The sequence below is a fragment of the Chelonia mydas genome, chromosome 1 (assembly GCF_015237465.2).
Source record: "Chelonia mydas isolate rCheMyd1 chromosome 1, rCheMyd1.pri.v2, whole genome shotgun sequence".
NCBI lineage: Eukaryota > Metazoa > Chordata > Testudines > Cheloniidae > Chelonia > Chelonia mydas.
The window spans coordinates 210,967,455-210,988,450 of record NC_057849.1 but is presented as its reverse complement, the minus strand read 5'-3'; the positions used below and the strand labels follow the sequence as shown (position 1 = coordinate 210,988,450).

The window sequence follows — 20,996 nt, the reverse complement described above, 5'->3', positions numbered from 1 at the left end:
CTTCTCTTCAAGAAGCAATATAGTGAGACCATAAATCTTGCTCCAGGACCCAGATGCATTGCCCATCAGCCAGTTTCACTGCTCTCACTGTGATAACATCCCATTTACCCTTTCTCCAGTTTCCTATTCAGATGACTCAATGACAAAGCTGCAGTATTACACCAGGGACAGCGAGGGGGAAAATGGTCCTGGATCAGAGCAAGGTAACAAGGATGGGGGTGGATACAGAGACACACAAAAGATTTCTGTCCAGCTCTTGATGGAAATGTGAACAAATCCTGACCCTTTCTGTGTGTGGTTGACTGTGCTCTCTCCCAGGGGAGGAGCTGCAGGGAACCGGGCAGAGAAATATTCACACTGTAAAAAAGAATCTGACTTCCACAGCTGACACGTGTCACTGTACAACCCCTGATCTGTGCCCCATGATCTTAGCCCCCTGCCTCCTCGACAGGAACATATAACCGAATTCACGATCCAGCCGATATAATGTAAGGACTTTAAACCATGTCTTTATCGAGTTCAGTTGAATTCACAATGATCAGCTCTGGTGTGGCAGCTACTATCTCCCAGCAACCTGTGATGGGATGTTAGATGGGGTGGGATCTGAGTTACTACAGAGAATTCTTTCCTGGGTATCTGACTGGTGAATCTTGTCCATATGCTCAGGGTTCAGCTGATCGCCATATTTGGGGTCGGGAAGGAATTTTCCTCCAGGGCAGATTGGAAGAGGCCCTGGAGGTTTTTCGCCTTCCTCTGTAGCATGGGGCACTGGTCACTTGCTGGAGGATTCTGTGCTCCTTGAAGTCTTTAAACCACGATTTGAGGACTTCAGTAGCTCAGACATAGGTGAGAGGTTTATCGCAGGAGTGGGTGGGTGAGATTCTGTGGCCTGCATTGTGAAGGAGGTCGGACTAGATGATCGTAATGGTCCCTTCTAACCTTAATATCAATGAATCTATGAAACAGGTCCAGGGTTAGCTCAATACCAGCATAGATCCTGATCTCATTGAAGGGCATGACAAAGTTGGTATTGGATGCTGTGGGGCAGGACTGGGCCTTAGTTATTTTTGAGGAAATAAAGGTGGCACAATTATTGTTTGACAGAATGTCCATGACTCTCCCTTTTCCCCTGGGTCACCCTGTGACTTCCCCTGCAGACTGTATGATGAAAAGCCCAAACTCGAAAACAACAGGCCTTTAATGGGGAACTAAAACCTGCTGGGGAAATGGGTGTGTTCAGGGGAAGCTGACCGTGACGTTTGCTGTTCCAGAGGGAGCTTCCCCAGGGGGGTCTCAGTTGGATTACGATAATGTGGAGGAGCCTGCCTTGAGGAACGTCCTCCAGACTCCAGACAGCCGAGGTGAGCAATGATGAATCTGCCTCCTGGAAGCCACATTACCCCTTGGCTACTGCTGCTCCACCCCCTTCATTCCCTAGTCTGCCCTTTGATCCTGAGCTCAGGGCTGGGAAGAATTAACCCAAAGTAGCCTGGCTGGACCCAGGGAAGGGCTGTCAGGGTTCCCTCCCCACTCTGAACTCACGGGTACAGGTATGGGGACCCGCATGAAAGACCCCCGAAGCTTATTTTTACCAGCTTAGGTTAAAAGCTTTCCCAAGGCACCAGTTCCATCTTGTCCTTGAACAGTATGCTGCCACCACCAAGTGATTTAGACAAAGACCAGGGAAAGGACCACTTGGAGTTCCTTTTTCCCAAAATATCCCTCCAAGCCCTTACACCCCCTTTCCTGGGGAGGCTTGAGAATAAACAAGATGATCACAAACCAGCCTTGGATTTTTAAGACCCCAAAACCCCAATCAGATTCTTAAAAAAAACCCCAGAACTTTATTAGAAGAACAAAAAAAGATAAGAGAACAACTCTGTAAGATCAGAGTGGAAGATAATCTTACAGGCAGTCAGATTCAAAACATAGAGAATCCCTCTTGGCAAAACCTTAAGTTACAAAAAGACACAAAAACAGGAATACACATTTCCTCCAGCACAGTGAATTTCACAAGCCAAAACAAAGAAAACCCAACACATTTTCTCGCTAGATTACTTACTAACTTTACAGGAGTTGGAGGGCTTGCATCCTTGATCTGTTCCCGGCAAAGGTATCACACAGACAGACAAAAGCCTTTCCCCCCCAGTCCAGATTTGAAAGTATCTTGTCCCCTCATTGGTCATTTTGGGTCAGGTGCCAGCCAGCTTACCTGAGCTTCTTAACCCTTTACAGGTAAAAGGACTTTGCCTCTGTCCAGGAGGGATTTTATAGCACTGAATACAGAAAGGTGATTACTCTTCCCTTTAAGTTTATGACAAGGGCATTCCACAATTAACAGCTCCCCTCATTGTTGCCTTTAGGAGCCACGTCTTTGTTATTTTTATGTTTCCTGTTTGCTTCCCCTCTAATGGCCTCCTTTGATTATCCCTGTGCAATCTGGCAGGATAATATCAAACAGCTAAACTGAGGTGTATGTGGCATTCATAAGAAATAATACACATAAGTCCCTGCTTTGCCACACCTGGCATGTAGCTTATTTCTCTATTCAGTGGAAAGCCTCTTCTCATTACCATTAATTCCCATCATTATTTCAGAGGTCCCTGCCCTGCCTGGAGATGACCCAGGGGACGGTTATGATGATGCCAGAGAAATTTCTGACCCTGAAGACGACCCTGGTTCTGGACCGAGTGCCCAGGAAGTCACGGGGGCCCATGGGGAAAGTGTCAGGAACAGGGATTCACGGACAGGTGAGTGGAGTGTACACAATTCACCTGGAAGAGCCTTTACTGGCCACTAGAGGTCACTGTGACTGCACTGAAATACAGTTATTGGTAAACTCCCAGCTGTGTCCCCTCCCTGACCTCTGCTAAACAGAGTTAAATGGATTGAAATCAAGAGAGAGAAGGTTTCCTAGATAAGGTCCCTGATCCTACAAATACTAGATCCCATCTGTCAGTCTACTCACATGAATACTCTCTCTGACTTCAGTGGGGCTGTCCAAATCATCAAAGTTACATGGGTCCATTGGCAGGATCAGGGCCAATGTGCCCTTCCCCAATCCAGGTGTCAGTGCCCTGGATGGTAATGGGAAGAGCAGGTCCCTGGGGTGGGGTTAGTTAGCGGCCTGGCTTTGAAATCACTCTCTTCAATATGTAAATGTCCCCATTAGCACAGGATCAGAGCTGGGACCCAGGACTGAGCTCCCACTTTGCATCTCAGGGGAAACTGGGTTGGGATGAAATGTGCATTTCTTTGGTCTTGATGGGAATAACGTGTGAATGAGCATTGTGTGGGTGGGTGAGATCTGTGATGTCCAGGCAAGTCCCATGGGCTAGGGTCCCCACCCTGCTCCAGCCACCAGGTGTCTGCTGGCGTGTGGTCCCTTAGGGACTATATCAGCTGTCAGGAGTTACAGCAGCTCCCAGTGGCCTATCATAGAATCATAGAATCATAGAATATCAGGGTTGGAAGGGACCTCAGAAGGTCATCTAGTCCAACCCCCTGCTCGAAGCAGGACCAAGTCCCAGTTAAATCATCCCAGCCAGGGCTTTGTCAAGCCTGACCTTAAAAACCTCTAAGGAAGGAGATTCTACCACCTCCCTAGGTAACGCATTCCAGTGTTTCACCACCCTCCTACTGAAAAAGTTTTTCCTAATATCCAACCTAAACCTCCCCCACTGCAACTTGAGACCATTACTCCTCGTTCTGTCATCTGCTACCATTGAGAACAGTCTAGAGCCATCCTCTTTGGAACCCCCTTTCAGGTAGTTGAAAGCAGCTATCAAATCCCCCCTCTTTCTTCTCTTCTGTAGACTAAACAATCCCAGCTCCCTCAGCCTCTCCTCATATGTCATGTGTTCTAGACCCCTAATCATTTTTGTTGCCCTTCGCTGGACTCTCTCCAATTTATCCACATCCTTCTTGTAGTGTGGGGCCCAAAACTGGACACAGTACTCCAGATGAGGCCTCACCAATGTCGAATAGAGGGGAACGATCACGTCCCTCGATCTGCTCGCTAGGCCCCTACTTATACATCCCAAAATGCCATTGGCCTTTTTGGCAACAAGGGCACACTGCTGACTCATATCCAGCTTGTCGTCCACTGTCACCCCTAGGTCCTTTTCCGCAGAACTGCTGCCTAGCCATTCGGTCCCTAGTCTGTAGCGGTGCATTGGGTTCTTCCGTCCTAAGTGCAGGACCCTGCACTTATCCTTATTGAACCTCATCAGATTTCTTTTGGCCCAATCTTCCAATTTGTCTAGGTCCTTCTGTATCCTATCCCTCCCCTCCAGGGTATCTACCACTCCTCCCAGTTTAGTATCATCCGCAAATTTGCTGAGGGTGCAATCCACACCATCCTCCAGATCATTTATGAAGATATTGAACAAAACCGGCCCCAGGACCGACCCCTGGGGCACTCCACTTGACACCGGCTGCCAACTAGACATGGAGCCATTGATCACTACCCGTTGAGCCCGACAATCTAGCCAACTTTCTACCCACCTTATAGTGCATTCATCCAGCCCATACTTCCTTAACTTGCTGACAAGAATACTGTGGGAGACCGTGTCAAAAGCTTTGCTAAAGTCAAGAAACAATACATCCACTGCTTTCCCTTCATCCACAGAACCAGTAATCTCATCATAAAAGGCGATTAGATTAGTCAGGCATGACCTTCCCTTGGTGAATCCATGCTGACTGTTCCTGATCACTTTCCTCTCATGCAAGTGCTTCAGGATTGATTCTTTGAGGACCTGCTCCATGATTTTTCCAGGGACTGAGGTGAGGCTGACTGGCCTGTAGTTCCCAGGATCCTCCTTCTTCCCTTTTTTAAAGATTGGCACTACATTAGCCTTTTTCCAGTCATCTGGGACTTCCCCCGTTCGCCACGAGTTTTCAAAGATAATGGCCAATGGCTCTGCAATCACAGCCGCCAATTCCTTCAGCACTCTCGGATGCAACTCGTCCGGCCCCATGGACTTGTGCACGTCCAGCTTTTCTAAATAGTCCCTAACCACCTCTATCTCCACAGAGGGCTGGCCATCTCTTCCCCATTTTGTGATGCCCAGCGCAGCAGTCTGGGAGCTGACCTTGTTAGTGAAGACAGAGGCAAAAAAAGCATTGAGTACATTAGCTTTTTCCACATCCTCTGTCACTAGGTTGCCTCCCTCATTCATTAAGGGGCCCACACTTTCCTTGGCTTTCTTCTTGTTGCCAACATACCTGAAGAAACCCTTCTTGTTACTCTTGACATCTCTTGCTAGCTGCAGCTCCAGGTGCGATTTGGCCCCCCTGATATCATTCCTACATGCCCGAGCAATATTCTTATACTCTTCCCTGGTCATATGTCCAAACTTCCACTTCTTGTAAGCTTCTTTTTTATGTTTAAGATCCGCTAGGATTTCATCATTAAGCCAAGCTGGTCGCCTGCCATATTTACTATTCTTTCGACTCATCGGGATGGTTTGTCCCTGTAACCTCAACAGGGATTCCTTGAAATACAGCCAGCTCTCCTGGACTCCTTTCCCCTTCATGTTAGTCCCCCAGGGGATCCTACCCATCCGTTCCCTGAGGGAGTCGAAGTCTGCTTTCCTGAAGTCCAGGGTCCGTATCCTGCTGCTTACCTTTCTTCCCTGTGTCAGGATCCTGAACTCAACCAACTCATGGTCACTGCCTCCCAGATTCCCATCCACTTTTGCTTCCCCCACTAAGCAAAGCTGGAGTCCTCACCAGCTCACTGCCATCCCCACATTTCTCCTACACCAGGGAGGTCTCAGAACAGAGAGAATCCGCTCCCACATGTTTTCTTTGAAGAACAGACAGAGAGATAATGGTTTAAACATGTCAGAGCCCCACTAAGAGGAACTGTGGGTGGGGGCTGATTCACAGCCCATGCTGTATGTTGCCCATCCATTATGTGAGTGCACATGAGTGGAGAATGAATAAGTAGACTGTAATGTGACTTGCTTGCTATTTTCAGGCTGGAGTCTGCACTTGCTAAGAAGTGAAGGGGCCTCTGGGGCTGAGAGGGAAGCCCTGTCCCCACCTTCTCATGACCCAGGTTATGATGACGTTGATGATGGCATCTCTGGGACATCAATATAAGAATGGCTGGGTTCAGATCAAATATCCTGTGAGGATGTAAATGCTGTATGGTTAGATTCTTTCTGTCCCAAATGCTCATTGACCCAACGGGGTATTGGAGACAATCCCTGCCTGGGAACTGCTTCAATTAGCTTTTTGATTTCAGTTTTGTTTAGATGCAAGAAATAAGTCTGACTGAGACAGGGGCTGTGATTTCCCCTCTAATTTCCCATTGATCAGACAGTCTGGAACTTCCCTGCTTTTTTGTCCCTAACACTTCTTCAGTGTGAATTTTTGCTTTTTCTTATTAAAACCTTTTTGAAGATCTGTTCCTGGGCTGATGTTTCTCTCATGAGGTGTGTTGGGTGGCTCCATGGGGACCAGCAGGGAGAGAGATGGAGACTGAAGTGATGGGTTCGGTCACAGAGACCCCCTTGGGACTGTCACCTGATGTGCTGAGACTACCTCTGAGCCCATTTTCCCTGCCAGTTTGGGACTCCAGAACCCTGCCTTGTTGAGCCAGATATGCTAGCCTGCTACAATACAGACTCAGGTCTGGTCCACGCCCCCAAAGCTGCAGACTTTAACCAAAAACTGCTCAGCAGGTCTCCTATCTCCAGCACCCAGACACCCAGCTTCCAATGGGATCCAAACCCCAAATAAATCCATGTTACTCTGTATAAAGCTTATACAGGGTAAACTCATAAATTGTTCACCCTCTATATCATTGATAGAGAGATATGCACAGTTGTTTGTTCCTCCAGGTATTAATCACTTACTCTGGGTTCAATAATAAAGAAAAGGGAGTTTATTAAGAACAAAAAGTAGGATTTCAGTGGTTTCAAGTAATGACAGACAGAACAAAGTAAGTTACCAAGCACGATAAAGCAAAAACACACAAGTCCAAGCCTAATACATTAGGAAACTGATTACAGGTAAAATCTCACCCTCACAGATATGCTAATAAGCTTCTTTCACAAACTAGACGCCTTCCTAGTCTGGGCCCAATCCTTTCCCCGGTACAGACTTGTTAGTTCCAGCAGACATCTTAGGTGGAAAGCAGGGGTGTTCTCACGACTGGCAGCCTCCTTTGTTTTGTTCCAGCCCCTTTTATAGCTTTGGCACAAGGCTGGAATCTTTTGTCTCTCTGGGTCCCCACCCCTCCTTCTAAATGGAAAAATACCAGATTTAAGATGGATTCCAGTGTCAGGTGACATGCTCACATGTACTGTGAGACCTCAGCCTCCATTCTTCCTTGGCTGGATCCCAGGAACACTTGCAGGTAAATAAACCTTTTACAACCAATTTTCCTTGTCAGTGGGAGCCATCAAGATTCTAAGCCATCATTAATGGCCCACACTTTGCCTAGTTACAATAGGACCTCAGAGTTATACTTCATATTTCTAGCTTCAGATACAATGATGATACATGCATACAAATTGGATGAATATATTTTATATAGCTTTGTAATGATACTTTACAAGAGACCTTTTGCATAACGCATATTCCAGTTTCATTATATTTAAACTCATAAGCATAGTTCCATAAAACATTATGGAGTGCAACTTCACAACTGAATCACCAAAAAGTAGTAATGCTAAAATATCACTTCTCAGATATCGCAGGCTCTAGGATGGGGCACTGCACTGAAAGTGAATGCTCTATCAGGTTTGCGGTAACAGTGAGAAACCCAGCAACAAAATATTCGTAACTCCAGAGAGGGCGCTAACCCCCAATCCAGACTCCAGACTTTCCTCTGAAATCCAGGAGGATAAATGGGAGGTTATTTACAGGTATCTTAATGAACACACACACACACGATTAGATAGTGACAAGATGCCCCCTAATCTCTTCTCTGCCCTACAAATTCTGATACTATGCCATTCACTGTGGCATCAGAGCATCGTATAGAGATGCATGAAGTGACATGATTTTCTTTCATCCCATGTGGGTTGTTCTCCATCCTTCCCCCTAGGGAAAAAGTGCATGTGGATTCTTATGGAGGTTTATTTTATGACATGCTACGAGCTTATGCTACTGAAGGCAGATTTCAGAAGCTCACTTTCAAGTGGAACAGAAAGAGGATTCAGGTGATTTTGTGATCCTGTGGGAGTTGGGTCCAGAGTCTCAGATCAACCACCAGGAAAACTGTCTCCTGAACAAATGAGCTTCCCCTGGCTGGCGACAGCTCCACTGTGCCTGTGCTGATCAGTGCAGTCCTGGAATGGGAAGGAATCTTTCATTTGTCAAAGGCCCAAATGCTAAAGGCTCAGATCCTCAGAGGCATTTAAACCCCCTAATGTCCATTGATTTCAATGGAGCTTAAATACCTCTACAGATCTGGGCCTAAGTGGCTTGAAGATAAGGACTGAGACTTTGCATGAAACATGATTTTCTAAGAGAAGGTTAAAATGCTTTGTTTCGATAAGGTTAGATTTGCTCACCTTTGTTTAAAGAAGGCATCTTTGTACCATTTTGACTCTTACGTTGCATGGTGCATTGTGGGTGTGGCACATTGTGGCAGTGTGTGATGGTATCCACATGGTGGTGGTATGTTATGTGATTTGTACAGAGTGAGTGGTGGTTGGGTGTTGCATGTGATGGTGTGTATATTATGGGGGGGAGTGATGCGTTGGAGCTGTATGTTGTATATGTGCTGGGTGGGGTATGAATGATGTGTGGTAAAGGATTGTGTTGGGCATGTGGATGTGACTGTGGATGTGATGTGTGGGTGCTATGGTACAATTTAAAAGTCAAAAAGATAAAGTCAAAATGAAACTTTTTAATAATTTCCTCTCAGAAATGTTCAGGAAATCTATACTTCCTACAGAATGTTTTGATTGTGTGGAATCAGCATTTTCTGATGGAAAAATATTCCAATAGGACAATATGCAACTATCTGTCCTGGTTCTCTTTCAAAAAGATACGCTTTAGGTCAACCAAAACTATGGGCTTGATGTAGGAATTCCTGTGTGAAATCTGTGTTATTCAGGAGGTCAGATGAGATGATCATAATGGTCCCTTCTAAGCTGTGAAAGTCAAATATGAATCTCTGATGTGAGATAACATAGCCAGATCCACCCACTTCCAACAATCCAGGGAACCGTACAACACCCTTCCATCAAAATAGTCAGACAACTGTAGAAGTGTCACTCATGAAAGAGCAAGCAAATGGCAGAAGTCTGCAGGAGATTAAAACAGCCCTACTGGGTTTTGGTTACAGTATGATCATGTCCACTCCCTGAGGGTAACAGAAAGGGGATGTACTGGAAGCAAAAACATACAGAGGTAAATAAGCATCCTGGCTGAGTTCTACAATATCTAGCAACTGACCCAGAACCGGATTAACTTTTTGTGGGCCCGGCACCAAACATATTTGTGGGCCCCCTTGGGGAATGAAGAGGCCAGGGGCAAGAGCACAGCGGGGAGGGTGGATTTGATTTAAATCACTAGTCAGCAAGACTCAATTTAATCATGGTTTTCTACATAAAAGTGCATTCTTGTTGGTTTTTATAACCTTAGTACATATTCTTCACAACTCAGAGATAGATGTAGGTTTCATTTTTAGAAGGTACACATGATACATTTTTAAACTGTGATTTATTTTGAAAACTTTTCAGATGAGTTTTACAGCTATATTACAAAATGAATGAGTGTTTGGTTATTTCATTTCCCAAAGGTAACTGAAGCAGATATTTATGAAGTTATTGGGAGGTGAACTATCTCCAATTCAACAGGTTAATCATTAATATCTGGAGGATTTTCTTGCCAGGCTGTATTAGGAGGAGAACATCACCAGACAGATATTTAAATTGTTTCATTTAACTAAAACAACAATAAGTATTCTGGATATTTTTCTTCAACAAGAAACATAATAGTTTAACAAAAAGGCAGATGTCCCTCACTTCTCATCTTTATCTCCAGACTTCTTTTCCTTGTCCAGATCTATTCTGCCCCCAACAATCTTCTATTCATTGAACTTTTTGAAACTTTTCACTTTTAAAGAGAGGTAAGGGGTTGACCCTGTGTACACAAATTTGCAGAGGGACAATAGAGTTGAGGTCTGTTATTTCTCACCTCTATATATTATTTATTTATTTATTTAAAACATTTTTGCTGTTAACAAGCATGTTACCTCTGGAGACACAAATCCACAGTTTGAGAAGTGCAAAACTAAGCATCTCTGATGGTATCTTCTGGGCTGAGCACTGAGTCCCATTGAGTAGATAGAAAAATTAACCTAAATAATCTATACAGAAGCCTGTGGAACCCCATAAGATTGGGTCCCTAATCCATGAACTATTAGAACTCATTTACAAAACTTTTCTTAAACATTACATGAATACATTGTCTCATACTATAAAATTATGGGGGTGGGGGGAGATACCTCAGTGGTTTGAGCATTAGCCTGCTAAACCCAGGGTTGTGAGTTCAGTCCTTGAGAAGGCCATTCAGGGATCTGGGGCAAAAATTGGGGATTGGTGCTGCTTTGAGCAGCGGGTTGGACTAGATGACCTCCTGAGGTCCTTTCTGACCCTGATAGTCTATGATTCTATTAATTAAAATTTATAATCCCTATTCCATGATGAGATGTAATGTACCTTAATTAAAACTATCTTTAAATATTTTTCCCTCAAAAATCCACTTTAAAAAATCTGATTATTTGATTTTTTTTTAAAGTCATTGATTTTTATCCACCCTGAGAGTTGGGCATGGTGTGTCGGGGGGAAGGATTGGTCTCCAGATGGAGCAAGGCAGGGGCCAGGGCAAGATGAGCACAGCGGGGCATGTGGGGAGGATTAGTCCCTGTTGACTGGAGGAAAGCAGGGGCTGAGGGTAAAAGCACAGCGGGATGGGAGCTAGGGTTGGTCCTTGGAGCTAGAGAGGGGCCGGGGGTAAACTGCACAGAGTGGGCACCTACCTTCACCCTGGTTCTAGCCCATTCTCTTCATCTCGCTCTGCACCAAGCTGAGGGTGGGGGTGCACTGAGCACAGGGCTGGGGGTGCAGAATCTGGGAGATAGTTAGAGTGTAGGAGAAGGCTGGGGGTTGGGGTGCAGATTCTGAACAGGAGCTAGAATGAGGGAGGGGGCTCAGGGTTGGGGCAGGAGGTTGGGGTGTGGAGTGCTTACCTGGGGCAGCTTCCATTCGGTGTGAGGGGTGCAGGTGGGTATGTGGGGGGGAGGGTGCAGGATCTCCAGGTTGGTGCTCAGGGTGGGGGTGGGAATGTGTGGGGGGTGCAGGAGTCAGGGCAGAGTATCTGTGGGGGGGGGGTGTGCAGGAGACAGGGCAGGGGGCTGGGTAGGTGTGTGGGGTGCAGAAGTCAGGGCTGGGTGTGTGTGGGGTGCAGGAGTCAGAGTAGGGGGTTTGTTAGGGGGGTTCAGGAGTCAGGGCTGGCGGGGTTTGAGGGGGATGCAGGAGCCAGGGAAGGAGGCTGGGGAGGTGTGAGTAGGGTGTAGGAGTCAGGGCAAGGGGGCTGAAGGTGTGTGAGGGGGGTGCAGGAGTCAGGACAGAGGTCAGGGGGCTGGGAGGGTGGGCTGGGGTCATGGGGTTGCTCCCATCCCCCTGCCCTGAGCGGCTCAAGGCAGGGGGCTTGTCAGAAATATAAAGGGAAGGGTAAACACCTTTAAAATCCCTCCTGGCCAGAGGAAAAATCCTCTCACCTGTAAAGGGTTAAGAAGCTAAAGGTAACCTCACTGGCATCTGACCAAAATAGGAGGAGGGAGAAAAACAAAGGGTCTGTGTCTGTCTGTGTGATGCTTTTGCCAGGGACAGAACAGGAATGGAGTCTTAGAACTTAGTAAGTAATCTAGCTAGATATGTGTTAGATTATGATTTCTTTAAATGGCTAAGAAAATAAGCTATGCTGAATAGAATGAATATTCCTGTCTGTGTGTCTTTTTGTAACTTAAGGTTTTGCCTCGAGGGATTCTCTAAGTTTTGAATTTAATTACCCTGTAAGGTAATTAGATTTTACAGAGGTGATTCTTTTTACTGTTTCTTCGATTAAAATGTTTCGTTTCAAGAACTGAATGCTTTTTTTCATTGTTCTAAGGTCCAAGGGTTTGGGTCTGTGGTCACCTATGCAAATTGGTGAGGATTTTTACCAAACCTTCCCCAGGAAGTGGGGTGCAAGGGTTGGGAGGATTTTGGGGGGAAAGACGTTTCCAAACAACGTTTTCCCAATAAACCCAGATAAACGTTTGGTGGTGGCAGTGGAATCATAGAATCATAGAATATCAGGGTTGGAAGGGACCTCAGGAGGTCATCTAGTCCAACCCCCTGCTCAAAGCAGGACCAATCCCCAATTAAATCATCCCAGCCAGGGCTTTGTCAAGCCTGACCTTAAAAACTTCTAAGGAAGAAGATTCTACCACCTCCCTAGGTAACACATTCCAGTGTTTCACCACCCTCTTGGTGAAAAAGTTTTTCCTAATATCCAACCTAAACCTCCCCCACTGCAACTTGAGACCATTACTCCTTGTCCTGTCCTCTTCTACCACTGAGAATAGTCTAGAACCATCCTCTCTGGAACCACCTCTCAGGTAGTTGAAAGTAGCTATCAAATCCCCCCTCATTCTTCTCTTCTGCAGACTAAACAATCCCAGTTCCCTCAGCCTCTCCTCATATGTCATGTGTTCCAGACCCCTAATCATTTTTGTTGCCCTTCGCTGGACTCTCTCCAATTTATCCACATGCTTCCTGTAGTGTGGGGCCCAAAACTGGACACAGTACTCCAGATGAGGCCTCACCAATGTCGAATAGAGGGGAACGATCACGTCCCTCGATCTGCTCGCTATGCCCCTACTTATACATCCCAAAATGCCATTGGCCTTCTTGGCAACAAGGGCACACTGCTGACTCATATCCAGCTTGTCGTCCACTGTCACCCCTAGGTCCTTTTCCGCAGAACTGCTGCCTAGCCATTCGGTCCCTAGTCTGTAGCGGTGCATTGGGTTCTTCCGTCCTAAGTGCAGGACCCTGCACTTATCCTTATTGAACCTCATCAGATTTCTTTTGGCCCAATCCTCCAATTTGTCTAGGTCCCTCTGTATCCTATCCCTGCCCTCCAGCGTATCTACCACTCCTCCCAGTTTAGTATCATCCGCAAATTTGCTGAGGGTGCAATCCACACCATCCTCCAGATCATTTATGAAGATATTGAACAAAACCGGCCCCAGGACCGACCCCTGGGGCACTCCACTTGACACCGGCTGCCAACTAGACATGGAGCCATTGATCACTACCCGTTGAGCCCGACAATCTAGCCAACTTTCTACCCACCTTATAGTGCATTCATCCAGCCCATATTTCTTTAACTTGCTGACAAGAATACTGTGGGAGACCGTGTCAAAAGCTTTGCTAAAGTCAAGAAACAATACATCCACTGCTTTCCCTTCATCCACAGAACCAGTAATCTCATCATAGAAGGCGATTAGATTAGTCAGGCATGACCTTCCCTTGGTGAATCCATGCTGACTGTTCCTGATCACTTTCCTCTCATGTAAGTGCTTCAGGATTGATTCTTTGAGGACCTGCTCCATGATTTTTCTGGGGACTGAGGTGAGGCTGACTGGCCTGTAGTTCCCAGGATCCTCCTTCTTCCCTTTTTTAAAGATTGGAACTACATTAGCCAAGTCCAAGGGCAAAGGGTAAAATAGTTTGTACCTTGGGGAAGTTTTAACCTAAGCTGGTAAAAGTAAGCTTGGGGGGTTTTCATGCAGGTCCCCACATCTGTACCCTAGAGTTCAGAGTGGGGAAGGAACCTCGACAGGGCTGGAGGGGGTATGTCCCAATTCCACCCCCTTCTCCAAGGCCCCGCCCCTGCCTCTTCTCTGCTTCCCCCGCTCCCTGCCTTTGGCAAACAGCTGATCGGCGGTAGGGAGAGGGACAGAAGTAGCAAGCTGTGGGAAGAGGCGGAGGAGGGGGGAGCTTGGTCGCTGGCAGAGCTGCCATGCAGCAGCAGGACAGAGCCCCGGGAGCCGGCAACACCAAGCTTCCACCCCTTCAGGAGAGAGCGGGGGCGGAGAAGCGCAGTTGGCTGGGGCCCCTTCGGAGCGTGGGCCCAGCACCCTGGGGCCCATGGCGCCGTGGTAAATCTGCTACTGTCTAGGAAGCAAGCCAGCTAGACAGTGAAACATCAGACGCTGCTCCCAATGCTGCACTCAGTTTTTCAGAAATTAGTCGACTTTATGGCCAGAAGAGACCATTAGAGCATCTAATCTGACCCCCTGCATATCACAGGACTCCTGGATGACACAATAGCTACTTTTTAGGCAAACACATTCCAGAAAGGCATCTAGTCTTCATTAAATGACATCAAGAGATGGAGAATCCACCACTTTCCTTGGTATCTTGTTCCTGTGGTGAATCGGCCCCGCTGTTGAATATTTGTGCCTTATTTGTAATATGAATTTGTCTCTCTTCACTTTCCAGCCATTGGGCCTTGTTGTGCCTTTCTCTGCTAGATTAACGAGCCCTTTAATACCCAATAGTTTCTCTCCATGAAGGCACTTCAACAATTCAGTGAAGTCACCTTTCAGTCCTCTTTTGATAAGCTGAACAGGTTGAGCTCTTTCAGTAGCTGACTCGGAGGCATTTTTCTCCAGCCCTCAGAACATTTGGTGGCTCTTTGCTGCCCCAGCTCCAATTTCACAACATCTTTTTCAAATGAGGACACCAAAATCAGATGCAGTTTTCCAATATCAGTCCCACTGATGCCGTGTCACCTCCTGTGATGTTACTGACAGAATCTGTCACTGTGTAGATCACTGTTGCGACCACTGTTATATATTTGCAGCCAATATTGTATAAAGGTTGTCATGTAAGCGGTCTATGGAGAGGTTATGATTGGCTGATGAAAATTATGCTCTCTGGGTCTGTGTATCATTTTTGTAGTTGAAGTTATGAATATTGGTTCTATACTGTCTGTATTTCAAACTTGTGCTATGCTTCCGGGGAACACCCCAGACAAGTTGGTGTCAGCTCTGCCAAGCCTGCTTGATGGCCCGTTAAGTACCATTGGCTATACATTCGACCCATTGAGAGAAGGCAAATACACCTTCTGACTCAGCAAGGTATGCAGGGACCTGCCTACGGACAGAACTCTAAGGTTTTTCTGTGCCACGTGCTGGATAGAGTGTCCTTGGGACAAAGAAAGAAAAGACCACATGGCAAGAGACTAAAAGGCTGATGCCTCCCCTCCATCTTGTCTTCAATCCTGCTTCATACCTCTGGAAGGACTTTGCTACAAACTGAAGCTCTGACCGAATGACCCATCCCAGCTGTGGATGTACTCCAGAGACTTGATTTGAACCTGCAGTTTATTCTATCACTGCTACAAGCCTGAACCAAGAACTTTGCCATTACTGTATGCAATTGATTCCATTTAACCAATTCTAGTTCTCATCTATATCTTTTTCCCTTCATGAATAAACCGTTAGATTTTGGATTCTAAAGTATGGCAACAGCGTGATGTGTGGGTAAGATCTGATTTGTCTATTGACCTGTGTCTGGGGCTTGGTCCTTTGAGAGAACCTTTTTTCTTTTACTGGGGAATTGCTTTTCATAACCATTCATCCACATAATGAGTGGCGCTGGTGGTGATACTGGGAAACTGCAGTGTCCAAGGGAATTGCTTGTGTGACTTGTGGTTAGGCAGTGGGGTAAAACTGAAGTATTCTCTGTTTGGCCAGTTTGGTTTGCCTTAGAGGTGGAAAAAACCCAGCTTTGGGCTCTAACTGGCCTGCTTGAAGCAATTTGTCCTGAATTGGAACTCTCAGTTGGGTCCCGGCAGAACCAGCATCGTTACCTCCCTAGCCTACTCACGGCTCTGCCCCTACGTCAAATGATGGCTTTAGCCCTGTTCACCACAGCATCACACTGGGAGCTCATTTTGAGTGCCTTCTTCACTCTGGCCCCTAAATCCTTTTCAGAGTCACTGCTTTCCTGGATACTGTTCCCCATTCTGTCGGTGCGGCCGGCATGCCTTGTTACTAGCTATAGGACCTTGCATTTGGCTCTGGCACTAACATGGGCATGGAAGTTTGAGGAACAGGGCAGAGGCCTGTGTGGGGCAAGGAGGGCAGGGATTGGGGAAAAAAGAGCAGAGGATCAAACACATTCTTAAGGTGGTCAGGATGATCCCCATTTCAAAGATAGAGAAAGTGAGGCACCAGGTGGGAGAGTGACCTGGCCAGGATCCTGTTACCACTCAGTGGCAGGGCTGCACTACAACCTGTTCCCTGCTCTCATCACTGGACCCTGCTGCCCCTTCTGTATGACTACTCCAGCCATCCTCTCCCATAGGCCATCCCCACCACTCTCCAATACTAGGCTGCTTCCATAATGGAAGCAGGCTTGTAACAGAGTTCACTCACCGATAGGTGCCCCTTCCTGGCAAGGCCTGGTGTCACAGCTTTCTTGCTGGGCTAGCACCCCCGCCGATAGTCTCTAGGGCACTCTAGCAGTTTTTTGCCTGGGAACTCAGCCCTTCAGCCAGGTGACCGTCTTTTCGTCCACTCCTTCCTGGGTCGCGCTCATCCCAAACTAAAAGTCCAAAAATGTCTTTAACAGAAGGGGGGGTAGGGATAGCTCAGTGGTTTGAGCTTTGGCCTGCTAAACCCAGGGCTGTGAGTTCAATCCTTGAGCGGGCCATTTAGGGATATGCGGCAAAAATTGGGGATTGGTCCAGCTTTGAGCAGGGGGTTGGACTAGGTGACCTCCTGAGGTCCCTTCCAACCCTGATATTCTATGATTCTAAACAAGGTCCTCTGTCCCTTTGGGGGCGCTTCCTCAGCCTGACTTTGGCTCGGCCTGCCCTTGCTGTCCTTGGAAGCCCTTTCTCTGGCCTTGTACGTCCCCTTCCTCAGAGACCATGGGAGAAGCAGTCCTACCCTGGATTCGAGGCCCTGTACCAAACAGCTAGGCCTGCTCCTGTACCTTTGCTGCGGTTTTCCCTGCCTTTCCCCTCAGGGGGAGCTCACTCTGTAATCCATTTGGCCAAGCTCCAGGCTTTATAGCCCACAGGCCAAGCCCCCCCATCAGACACCCTCCTCCTTAGAAACTGGCCCGCAGGAGGGACGAGTTCTGTTCTTGTCCAAGCTTCATCTCGTTGCTGTCACCGGCTGCGCGCGTGTACAGCCTGCGCGCACAGTATCTCCAGCTCTGCTGCCAGCTCGCTCACCAGAATGACAAGGCAATTCTTCTCGTCTGCAGTATCCCAACGCTCTTCCTGCAGCCACTCATTCTCAGTGAGCTTCTGTGAAACCCAAAGGAGACAAAGGAGTGTGTGAGATTTGGGCCTCATTGACAATTCCCAATGAGGAGATTACACAGCCAGCACCCCACACAGCCAGCAGGATCCTCCCACCTGCCTCCTGCTCCTCCGATTCCTGCCCACTATTTCTCCCGTCTCTTCTCCCCAATCTTCAGCCCCAGCAATCCCTGCCCTCAGCTGCCCCTCCAGCACCAGGCATCCCCCAACCATCAACCCAGAGAGACCCCTGCCCCTCCCATGTCTCTGTCCACCCTCCAGCTGCCGGGCACAGTGTCTCACTCACCACAATCCTCTCCACCACAGCTGCCTTGCAGCAGTGTGGCTCCAGTGTATCCTGCCCTCTCTGCTGTGCAGCGAGACAAGCGGGGTGGATGGCGTGCAGGAACGTGAGCTGCTGGGCCTCATCCTGCACCCACCAGGAGTGGGGTTAGGGGAGAGAGAGCCAGTTAGTCAGGGACCTCCCTGCCCCAGCCACACCAGCTGCAGGACTTTGGCCTGCATGGGGGATAGTGGGGACCTGCCCATTGTCCAAATCGCCCATGACTCTTACATAAGCAGGGTCAGGAACTGGGACAGTGCCTGTGGTGGGAGGAGACCCCGGCTGGTGTGTGACAAACACCCCCATCTTGGGGGTCCCAGATCATGGAGGAGAAAGGTCCCTATTGGGGTGGTGGCTCATGAGGGCCAAGACCCTCTGCAGGGGATTGGGATGCTGGGAAGGAGCGGGACAATCTTGGTTCCAGCACAGCTGGGGAACATTTGTACCTTTTCTCGGCCCCGGAGCTGCTCTCGAATGCTTTTGAGAGCAGCCTCCTCCATGACCACATCCACCCATTCCTCCTCCTCCTCCTCGTCCTCTGAGTCCTCTGAGACCCTGGCGGTCCCTGCACCAGGGAGAGAAGGGGACAGGGTCACTCCTGCTGCCACTCAGGGGAAGGACAGGGGCATGCTGGGGCAATGTGCCCCCTTCCCACCTCAGGGACCTAAGGCAGATCGGGCCCCACACTCCCCCCTCTCAGCCCCCAACTCAGTCAGGAGTGCCTTCAGCCCCCAACTCAGTCAGGAGTCCGTAGCAAAAAGACTCCCCCACACACTGTCCTGGACTCCCTGGGAGGTGCCTCCCACTACCCCCGTCCGCCCAATGGAGCACAAAGGACCAGAGTGGCAGCATCTTGTGTCAGTGGGGTTCATGTGGCTCAGGCCAGACACCTGGGCTGGGGACCTGCCCCCCATAGCATTGGTCGAGGGCCTGCGCCCAGAGTGTTCACAGCCCCCTCTTCACCCTTTCCTGAGCCCAGCCTGGCTCCTCACCTGGAACAAAGCAGAAGAGTCCATCGGCCTGGCTGCTGCTCGAGTCCCAGGTGCTGCTGCTGTCCTATGGGGAGTGGGCCAAGCTGCTGGTGCTGGGACAGGGATCTTCCACCTCCTGTCCTGGGAAGGCTGGAAGGTCCTCAGTGACCGGGCAGGGCAATGCCTCATGCTGGAACTCAGGGCTTGGCTCCTGGGGCCGCTGCTGCCCACGCAACAAGCCACAGAGCCACCCTGCCTGGTTCCACTCCTGGGCTGGGTCCTGCCTGCCCAGCCGCATCCTGGTCCAGCTCCATTTTGGCCTGGCCACAGCCTCTCCCACCTCAGTGCCTGCACCGGAAGCAGGTTTCCTCTGCCAGAAGCCTGGGCACTTCCACCTCCTGGCCTGGCTGGGAGCTCCTTCCCTGCCAGCGGGGACGGAGGGGCCGCTCTGCTCCTGGGGAAGATGGCAGCTGTTTCCCTCTGGCTCTGGGGACACCTGCAGAGCCTTCTTCCTGAACATCCTCAGGAGCTTGGCCATCCTGGAACTGAGCGGGAAGTAGGCATGAGTCTAGGGTCAAGTCAGCCTCTCACTAACCAGCCTTTTTGGTCCCTCCCCATCCCTGCCCCAGCCAGAGCAGCTCCCCCCCCCCACTCCCACAGGAGAGCAGGGAGTGCAAGCTACACACACTGGCAGGAGTTCATTGCATGATCTGCTCCCAACTTTCCCCCTTGTGATCCCTGGTGCTGCAATAACCAGGGAATCTCCTCCTCTCAAGCACTGGGATCAGTCACAAAGACCTTCGGTCACTTTGGACAAGCAGTTCCCTCCTGCCATCACAGGCCACACTCCCCTCTTCCCCCCCCCCCCCCCCCCCGCCAGCCCCCACCCAGGCTGGAGAAGGAACTGAACCCAGGAGTCCAGACTTCTCCTGGGAAACCATTCCCCACTTCAAAGTCCCTAGGCATAGCAAGGTCAGGGCCCCCTCGTTTCCCATTGATTTCCATGCTCAGCAGCTCACAGGGTCTGGCCCAGCTCAGAGACTCTCAGCCTGGGGAACAGTCTCCCACAAGGAAAGGGCTGGGAGCCCCATTGCTGGGACCTTTCCAAACACACCAGAGACGGCTCTGGAGAAGCCCCTCCCTGGTCTGAGAGCCAGGGGCTCCTGGGGGCTGTTTGCAAATCCAATTTCCTTTGGATGAGGTTCTCTCCCCCTCTTTCTGCCTCTCCCCAGACAGACAGGGAATGTCACAGAGGAACCCTAATGCCACTCATTTGCTCTAGATGATGAAGAGATGGATGGAGGATGTTCAGTGTCGTCCCTCGCCCTTCTCCTCACTCACCAAGCCCAAGGCAGGCTGGAGAGGGTGCTGGTGACCTGAGGAGTTACCCTGCCCAGGCAGCAGGCAGGGGGATGACACTGGGCTATCTACTGGCTGTGAAAACAAGTGTGTCTTATTGCCAAGGGACAGAAAAACTCAGCCTGCAGCAAGGGATGCAGAACACCACGCTAGTGCGGGGCTGACAGCGCCTCCAGGATCCTGACATCCCAGCACTTTACACACCTTCCTGGAGCCTCCCAGCCCCCCTGGGCTGTAGGGACTGCAACCCCAACCCGACTGTTGAGAAACAGGCCTGGGGAGGGGAAGCTACTGGCTCAGGGTCACCCCAAGTGTCAGAGCCATGGATGGGACCCAGCAGTCTTTATTTCCAGGCCCCTTCTCTAACCACTTCTGCACACTGCCTCCCGCAGCTGGCAATTACAACCAGGCCCTCATGTCTGCTCCCCCTGCCTTTGAGGGAGTGTGCTCTGCTGTAGTGACTGGACCAGGGGATTGGGAGTTAGGACTCCTGAGTTCCATTGCTGGGTGTTTTCCTTTTCCTGTGGGACTTTGGGCAAGTTGCTCCCCCCTCTATGGCTCTGTCCCCAGCAGTCAAATGGGGATTTAATACTTTCCACTCTTGGAAAGTGCTGGGAAAATCCCCCAGCAAAAGCTGCTCTGACAGTGCTTAGCAGCATCTGACCATTAAAGGTCGGAGCACACTGCCTGGGGGAGGAGTGTTTGGCTCTGGGGTTTCACTTCAGCCCAGTCTATAGAGAGGGGCCCAGTCATGGAGTTTGGCCCGAGAAGACCAATTCTCCAATTTGCTAAGGGCTTTTTGAATTCCAGTCCTGTCTTCCAAATTGCTTGGTGTCATTTGCAAATTTTAGAAGCATACTCTCCACTCCATTTTCCAAACCATTAATGAAAATATTGAATAGTACCGGACCCTGGACTGATCCCTGCCAGACCCACTAGGTACACCCTCTCCGTTGGACAGCCAAACATGGAGAAGGGCTCTT

General features: G+C 49.1%; 1 protein-coding gene across 2 annotated transcripts in view; it reads left to right on the top strand.

Moving 5' to 3' along the window:
- Positions 1-20,996, top strand: part of LOC102935053 (antigen WC1.1) — a 256,921-nt gene that overhangs the window by 62,192 nt on the left and 173,733 nt on the right. Inside the window, exons 14-17 of one of the 2 annotated variants that reach the window (XM_037912370.2) lie at positions 120-203; positions 1,272-1,361; positions 2,598-2,750; positions 5,984-6,414. The exons of the other annotated variant lie outside the window; for it this stretch is intronic. Of the exons in view, the coding sequence (XP_037768298.1) occupies positions 120-203; positions 1,272-1,361; positions 2,598-2,750; positions 5,984-6,108 (452 nt within the window). The 3' untranslated portion in view covers positions 6,109-6,414. Of the gene's footprint in view, positions 1-119; positions 204-1,271; positions 1,362-2,597; positions 2,751-5,983; positions 6,415-20,996 lie in introns of those variants that run through there. 2 annotated transcript variants of the gene reach the window in all.